General features: G+C 31.0%; 1 protein-coding gene across 1 annotated transcript; it reads left to right on the top strand.

The window, feature by feature from the left end:
* The first annotated feature begins 254 nt into the window (after positions 1–254).
* On the top strand, positions 255–4,823 carry LOC107073573 (farnesol dehydrogenase). The gene is made up of 5 exons (XM_015334269.2): positions 255–496; positions 3,024–3,198; positions 3,277–3,403; positions 3,527–3,656; positions 4,349–4,823. Exons 1-5 carry the CDS (start codon positions 365–367, stop codon positions 4,550–4,552), a joined length of 768 nt encoding a protein of 255 aa, XP_015189755.2. The 5' UTR covers positions 255–364; the 3' UTR covers positions 4,553–4,823.
* Positions 4,824–9,127: the final 4,304 nt, after the last annotated feature.

Below are 9,127 nucleotides of genomic sequence, written 5' to 3' on the forward strand. Positions count from 1 at the left end.
GAATGTTGCGTGAAGTAATTGCATTTTCCCCCTCTCATAATCATTATTAATCACGATTGCATGATATTACTATACAACGTATAATTAATATAATACAAAGTACGAATATAGGAGGACTTCAATTTTCTTGTTACATCATATTTTTTCTCGTGCCTTTTTATATTTGCAATGTAACCTTGAATAATGATTCTACTCTTCGTGGAAATACTTCGAAGTGGGATCATGTAACATAGTTAAATAAAGTAACAAACGAGAGGATAGCCGTGATCAGTCGAGGGAGTAACTTCAAAGAGATAACTTTCTCTATCTCTGTTCTTTGATTATTTTTTTCTGACTGTTAAACGAGATTGAAAATTAAGTCAAAATGCAACGATGGGCTGGTAAAATAGCTATAGTTACTGGTGCATCAAGTGGAAATGGATTAGCAATAGCTAAAGCTCTTGTACGACATGATGTTGTTGTGGTTGGTTTTGCACGAAGGAAAAATAAAATGCAGGTAAAGGTTTCGATTAAACTTCTTTTCTTTTTTGTTTTTATTTTTCAATGGATTTTAATCATAAAGAAAGAACTTTATGCAATTTTGATGGTAGTAATTCTTGAGTATTGAAAATATTGTGGATATTAATTTGGTGAAATAATTTGTTATTATTATTATTATTATTATTATTATTATTATTATTAGTATTATTAATTGGCATTAGGAATTCGAAAATTCATTGCCGCAAATACCAAATCCCGCCATTGTTCCCGTCCCGGAGAGCGATCCTTCCATTCACGGTCTTCTTATCCTATTTCTTTTAGGTCTCTTTTAATATTATCCTCCCATCTACGTCTCGATCTATCTAGTGGTCTTTTCCCGTTCGGTATACCGATCAATATTTTGTGTGCCGTTCGATCCTTCCCCATGCGCGCCACGTGACCAGCCCATCTTAATCGGCGTGATTTTACGACGTTGATAATGTCCGGTTTGTTATACAATCGATGTATTCTACGTTATGGAGTTTTCTCCATTCGCCCGTTTCCTCATCGCGTTTTGCACCGAAGATTTTACGAAGGACTTTATTTTCAAAGACCCTAAATTTATTTTCGTCCCGTAACGTAAGCGACCACGTTTCGCTACTATGAAGGACTACCGGTAGGCCTTATTAATTGAATTAATTTATGGACTTCTTCTATTATTTTACTTCCCCCTCCCCCCCTATTTTATTAGCTCCGCTAGAAATCAAGTGATTTTGTAATTTTTTAATTGTGCTTTTTTACATCTGAAATTGTCAATTCGTTAATCATAAGTTTTATTGTATGGAACTCACAACCTTCTATTTCCTGGTCGTTCTCAAATTCTAGATTCAATAGCCTGTCAAAATAATTTTTTCACGTATTTAGTACTCCCATTTCATCCATAATTAAGGGGGTATTCTGGTCTAGAAATTGGAAAAAATAGATTTTTTTTTTCATATTTTTAAAGCTTAACCTTTTAAGAATATGTCCTTAAGAAGATTTTTCAAAATTCAAATTATTTTTGGAGATATAGCTGTTTTAGTGACGCGGCTTCCTATATCCTACCCTTATTATGCGAAACTTTGAACGCGTTTTTCTCGAAACTGTTTTTTTTTGTCACGGTTGCAATGATATCTCAAGTTCTACTTAACCGATTTATTTGACATTTGGTGAGAGTCTTCTCTATCCATTTCTCTATCGTACTAATCAAACCTCTTACAACAATTTTCAATTTCTACGATTTTGAAAAAAATTCGGAACAGTAAAAAAAATTGGTAAAAATAATGTATCTTTTTTTCAGACAGCCGTAATTTAGTGAAAAAAAAAATTTTTTCAATTCTTTTAGTTCGAACGATAGCGGCATTATTCTTAATTAATAATCTTTTTTATTTTTTTATTTCGGATTATTAGAAGAGCTGCAATCGTGACAACCGTCGAGCACCAATTTTTTGAGACCCCCCACTTCATCAGCCTATATCTTTTTCAATTTTGAATTTTTCACTATTTTGTTTTTTTTCATGTATTCTTGAAATATTAATAAATATCTTGTAACATTATAGATAGTGAAAATATTATTCGTCTTTTTGTTATTGCACTTGAAAAAGTACCTAAAATCCATGCTTCTAGACCAGAATACCCCCTTAAATAATTATTCATATCTTTCACTAACTTGGAATCCTTTTCTAAAGTTATTTATCCCCAAGTACATACCACGGACGCATTACTGCTTTGGCAATTTTCGTCTATTTCTTCTACTTTTTGTTTTAGGAACTGTCGCTTTCTGTTTTTGAAAAAATTATGAGCTACTTGCCTAATATTGCAAAATTCGGGTTTCATCCGTGTTTTGGGTCATCCAAGTGATACACGCTTCGTTTCGGACTTTAACGGCTTTCTCGCATTCTTCGTCGAACCATGGTTTATTTTTGTGCTTTTTATAAAAGCCAACGGTGGCTCCCGCCGATTTAATTATCGCGTCGAATATGTTTTCCCTTTTTTAACCGTACTGTCCTCCGTTTCGTCAATTTCCTTTGAGGTCGCGAATCTGTTTGCTACTTCGGCCGTGTACTTTATTCCGTTTTCTTCATTGGTAGGACTTTCTACATTTAGCCGTTTATTTTCTATCCATTGCCCGTTAGTCTTATTTATAGAAAGACCTCTAGTAGCACAAAATATTGAAAAATATTCAATACATATGTATTTAATATTAAAAAGAGATTCAATGTCTATTAATGCACACTCACATACACAACTTATTGATGCTAGAACCTTCCACATTATTCCTTCGACTGTTTACCTAGAATATTTACTCACCCATACACAGATTACCTTTGCGAGGTTTACATAAAACATAATATTTAAATAAACAATAAAATTTCATGCATCGACTATGTTAAATATTATCATATTATACATATAAAACTATTAATCTCTCAATATTGCTATCGTTATTATCATATTTTTTATATCATTATATACGTACGTATTCTATTATTAAAATAAACACTAAGATACAAATTGTTGATTAGACCGAGATGCAAAATGTTAAGGGAAAAGAAGGGAAAGGAAAGTTTTATGCTGTCGAATGTGACGTCACTAAATCTGAAAGTATCGAGCAAGCATTTCAATGGGTCAAGAACAATTTGGGTGTGGTTCATATTCTAGTGAACAATGCTGGTGTTTCAACTAACAAGAAATTTATGGGTACGAATTTAATTATTAAACATTTGAAATTGTTTGAAAAAAATGAAAAATAAAAACCGAAATTTTTTATTTTGTTAGATTCGTCTAGACTCGATTGGGAAAAATTATTCAATACCAATGTGTTAGGATACATTGATTGTACCAAACGTGCAGCTAAAATAATGATGGATGCTAATGTGGAAGGTCATATTGTTAATATGAACAGGTTTGATAATGCATTTTATGAAAGTTTTTCATTGTTATCATAGATTGCATTTAGATAAAAATATTTGATACCGTTATTTTTAATTATTTAAATATATTTATTTATATAAATTTTTAACGATAGTACTGGTGGGCACGAAATAATAACTTTCGATGGTATGACTGTTAATTTGTACCCAGCATCTAAACATGCTACGCGTGCTGCTACCGAGATAACCCATAAGGAATTTTATGGTAGCAAAATACGAGTTTCTGTAAGTTAATGCCAAATTTATGTGTCAAAGAATTTATTAACTTTCTGTAATTGTGTGAATTTTGTTAAATTTTTTAAAAAGTAATCATTTCATATAAACTTTTAATACAAATCTATACTGTATTATATTAATACTTAAATGTAAATAAATATTATATTATTTGGTAGTTCAGAAAGTGATTTCGATTTTTCCTGATACAATAAAGGCATTAGTTGATGCAAGCCGGCAAATAACAACACGTGAAATCGGTGAGAGGTTAAATTTAACAAATTCAACTGTTTATGCCCACTTCAAAGACCTAGGTTTAACCTCGAAGCGAAAATTGTCTTCATTTTCACGAAAGTAAAACGAAATTACTTTTCAAACAACTCAATAGTATAATAATAATTTATTATACATATGTATATATCTAGTATATAACATAGTGGATTCTACTCGCATATTTGATATTTATTTTTATATTAATATAATAAATATTAGCATTAATATGCTATATTAAATCTTATAATTTACGAATATATATTTTTTTTATAAAAAAATGAAAAAATATATAAATAATTTTAAAACTATATACAAATATGAAGGGTTACAGATGGAATAAAAATAAGAGAACGTAAATAAAGTCAAATAAATTTATATTATTTCCATAATATTGCATTATTGTTCAATTAAAATCTATTTTAAAAATATAGGGCATCAGTCCAGGATTGGTAGCAACGAATATCACCAAAGCTAATAATTTTGATTTATCGAACGTGAATATGAATCAACCCATGTTGGAACCCAGTGATATCGCAGATGCCGTTATTTATATCATTGGAACTCCACAACGTGTTCACATTTGTGATTTAGTTATTAAACCATTTGGAGAACTTAAGTATGAGGGTCAAAAGTAAGATTAGTTAGAATATATATATATTGTAACTAATATATTGTAATATATATAGTATATAGAATATACATATACTGTATAAAAAACTCTGTTACACTCTGTACAATAAAAAAATTAATTTTCTATTTTGATTTACAAAATCAAGTAAAGAATTAAATATACATAAATATCATTTAATAGCAAATTGTTCTCACAAAATGTTAAACGAAATGACGAATTGTGTATTATGAAATGTTATTTAATGTATAATAAAGTAATTTGTCTTTCCATGATAATGCTCTCCTCTGTCCACTGTGATTTTGTGTCTGTTTTTGTTTCTGTAGACAAAAAATAAATAACATATGAGACAAACTCAAAGATGACTATTCAGAACCAGGAGCTTAAATTTAAGATAGCGATTTTTTAAAGTGAAACTTCATTATGGAGGTTACCAGCAATTTACAAGTCATACAAAAAGTAAAAGATTTTGAGAGGAACGTTTAAATTCAGTGGTGGGAGAAGTGGGTAAATACAGATCAGGCAAGCAATGTATATAAAAATCAAGCATGTAGAAACAAGAATCTTAAGAGTATAAAAACTACTTTGTGCGTACGCGTACATGCATGTGTGATGATAAATTGAGCGATAGAAAATGCGAGATGTTTTTATAAATGAATAAGATACGAAAAAAGATATATAAAAAACAATTTTTATGTAATAACTTTATTTCTCTTTCCTGTATAAAATTAAAAATCAGGAAATATGAAAAATAAAATAGGAAAATACAAAAATTCATAATATCATGTATACGTATGTATAATACATACGTATTCGAGAGAATGAGACGAATGCACAGTTTCAAGAGTAAGATAATTGTAGAATTTATTTATTATAATATTATTACCATATATAATAAAGGTCACCGGTATGGTCTCTGGGTGGAATAGTTAATAAAAAGTACACTTTTCCAAATTCAAGCAATAAAAATGGAATACTGAATGCGATAGTTATGAATAGACACCAAAATCGTAGGATGTTTATCAAAGGAAATATAATTCGTCAGAAATTAAGTAAATATAAATAATCCTTTTTTTGAAACTCAGGTATAAAATATTTGTTGTTAGTAAGGTGAGTCGGGGGAATATGCCAATGCGGGGAATATGCCACTTTGCTATATCTCCTATAATTATAAGTAGATACCAATAGGAGCAAGATTGAGGTGTTTATTATGTACAGCTGACCATACTGCATAAATAATACAGTATACCAACGTAGTTTTCAGTTGCTTTCTAGACATAGTTGGATAAATTTGGTGAGAATCTAAAATTTTCTGTAACTTTAATGTTTATTTTCTATCATATTTATATGTTTTTCTTAAAACGAGTTTTTGTATATTGTGTAGAATTAATAATATTTCATAACGACACTGATTTAAAAACATAATAAGTAAGATTTTTCTTTTTTTTTTACTTTAACATTTTTTTGTGCATTCAAGGAAAAATGCCACAAAATGAGTTGGGATAATATGCCAGTGGAGACTTTTGTCCTGTGTGCCACATAAGTTTTTATAGTAAGAAAGGACTGAAATGCGATTGGGTGCAATGTGGCAAATGTGAAAAATGGATGCACGAAACTTGTTGTGAAAGTGAAACTTGCCCTATATGTAAATCATAAAATTTGTCAAATTTATTATTGTTATCTCATTTTTTTGAAGTTATTTATTATAATTATTAAGGTAGTTAATCGAAATTATATTTGTTACATTGTAAAAGTATTCAATTACGAGTTATTTGTGATATTTATGTGGGACGAACGCCTCCATGCCAAACTTGATAAGCATTCGTGGAAGGGAACTAGTCGGTGGGCCCTGGATAGCTCAATTGGTTAAAGAGCAGTCGCCCGGAAAGCGAAAGATCCGTGGTTCGAGTCCCGGTCCAGTCAGTCCAGCGGTCCAGTTTTTTTCACGAATCTTACATTTATATGAAATTAAATTCTTTTTTGGGTAAGTGGCATATTAGCCATACATGTGGGGAATATGCAACTTTCAACACGCACTAATTTATTCTTACTAATTAATAAATAAATAAATATTTAGATTATTGTTTTTGTGCGAATAATAAATAGAGGCCATGTTTATTAAATCCACGTATTTAGGTTTCATTAAATTTATTTATGTACTTTTTAGATTGATTTTTTGTGTTAGCTGTGGCATATTCCCCCGACTTACCTTATGGTTTTCAATTTCCTGTTTTCATCTATATTCTTGCGCTGCTAACAAACATATTAGGATAAACGAAATAAAGACGTTACGAAAAACATATGGAAAATACTGCTGGACAGAACGAAGGTTCTGGTAAAATGCAATGAGAGATCGAATAGAGATATTCTCTAGAAATGTTTTTTCAACTCTATATCCTGACACACTTCGAGACCCTTATTATTTATAACATATCTCGTCTTTATTCTTTGGACCACAAACATATCTTTCTAAATACTCTCGTCTAAATAAAGATCTGAACAACGAAAAATCTAAAAAATGTATTGAATCGTATCGCTCCCTCAGCTTATCGAACTGTGTACACTACGGGTCTCGAATTTGGGACCCGTGGTAAGCTCCACCGATTCACGCTGGGCGTTCAACATCTTAAAAATGTTTTTATTTTATTGAAAAATTAGTATATAAGTTTCTTAAATACGCAAATATTACAATTAATAATATAGAGGAGGAGGTTGTGGCTTTTTGACACACTGGTGTGGACGGTGTTAAGCTACGGAGCGGAGATATTGGGGTGGGAGGAGAGGAAAGAGATCGAGGGGGTACAGGAAAGGTACTTGAGGTGGACATTAGGGTAGACTGGAGGACACTAGGATACATGGTAAAAGAAGAAGGAAAAAGAGATAAATTGGGAACAAGAGCAGCGAAGAGAGCGTGGAAGTATGAGGAGAAGTTAACACTTAGCCGACCGAACGCCTCACAGAGACCTCTACAGTTTCCACCGCGCTCGAGAAAGCCAAACTGCGCTCTCCACCGCGCATTTATCTGAAGTAGTGTTTTAGAAAATAATTTTATAGCTGGCAAAGACTCCATCGGAAATCCCAAAAATAAAGAGCCGTAATAATGAGCAATAAACAATTTCAAAAATTGATGCATTTTATTATATGTTGTACCCTATATAAATAAGCTCTACAAAGAAAGAAGCGTTCCTCAGATGAAAAGGGAAGAATTACCCGAGCGGTCGGCAACCGACTATTTTTGAAAAAGGGTAGATCTACCCGAGCGGTCAGCTAATAGTCCAGTCAAAATAGCCCTGAAATCGGGTTTTTGAGCTATACGGCTGAAAAAATATGGAAATTATCAGAAAAATGCGTACAGCACTGTGGGCAAAGTAAAAAAGTTCTCAACCACCGGGAAAGGGGTGAAAAAAATTAAAAACTACCCCAAAATACGATTTTTGGATTATATGTTGAAAATATCAAAAAAAGTTTCAAATAAAAGTTGTAGAGCATAAAATTTTAGGCCTATCTATATCAGACCATTTTTCCCCTAAAACGCACCCTTTCACCCCTACAACGGTTCAAAGTACTCAAAAAATGAAAATTTAATAAAAAATATAAAAATTGGACTTTTTTAATTTTTTTTTTTTAATTATCTTTAAAAAACTACAAAGAACAATCGTAGGGGAAACAAAAATTTTTTTTTTCATCCCTTCTATTAAAAATCAAGGGGTGAAAACGGTTTTTGCTCGATATTTCGCTTAAAACGGGTTATTTAAAAAAATTTTCTTTTTCATATGAATTTTTAATTTATATAGAGAATATAGAAGAAAAAGAGAATATATTTAAGAAAAAGTATTTTAACGCGTTATACTGTTTACATTTGGACGAAACTAACATAGGTTGACTATCTCTCTTGCACGCATGTAAACTAAGAGTTTGCGCATGCGTGCCATGGCGACCTACGTCACAATGAGTAAGAGCAGGATAGCTTCATTTTCTGTTTCTTTCTACAAAGTCGTAGGACTAAGGGAGTAATTACCTGTCTTTAAATTGGGATATTTCCTACAGGTAAATATTTATAAATATAAATTCAACACCAAAATTTAAAAAATAAATTAAAAATTCATATGAAAAAGAAAATTTTTTTAAATAACCCGTTTTAAGCGAAATATCGAGCAAAAACCGTTTTCACCCCTTGATTTTTAATAGAAGGGATGAAAAAAAAAAATTTTTTGTTTCCCTACGATTGTTCTTTGTAGTTTTTTAAAGATAATTAAAAAAAAAAATTAAAAAAAGTCCAATTTTTATATTTTTTATTGAATTTTCATTTTTTGAGTACTTTGAACCGTCGTAGGGGTGAAAGGGTGCGTTTTAGGGGAAAAATGGTCTAATATAGATAGGCCTAAAATTTTATGCTCTACAACTTTTTATTTAAAACCTTTTTTGATATTTTCAACATATAATCCAAAAATCGTATTTTGGGGTAGTTTTTAATTTTTTTTCACCCCTTTCCCAGTGGTTGAGAACTTTTTTACTTTGCCCACAGTGCTGTACGCATTTTTTTGATAATTTCCATATTTTTTCAGCCGTATAGCTCAAAAAC

Source organism: Polistes dominula, unplaced genomic scaffold, assembly GCF_049000335.1.
Source record: "Polistes dominula isolate Pdom_NZ unplaced genomic scaffold, Pdom_raw_medaka contig_673, whole genome shotgun sequence".
NCBI lineage: Eukaryota > Metazoa > Arthropoda > Insecta > Hymenoptera > Vespidae > Polistes > Polistes dominula.

Excerpts from the sequence above, each read along its gene's own strand:
- LOC107073573 (XM_015334269.2), top strand. The coding sequence starts at position 365 with ATGCAACGATGGGCTGGTAAAATAGCTATAGTTACTGGTGCATCAAGT. Across the intron at positions 3,199-3,276 it reads AACTAACAAGAAATTTATGG|ATTCGTCTAGACTCGATTGG; the intron begins GTACGAATTTAA and ends TTATTTTGTTAG. Across the intron at positions 3,404-3,526 it reads CATATTGTTAATATGAACAG|TACTGGTGGGCACGAAATAA; the intron begins GTTTGATAATGC and ends TTTTAACGATAG.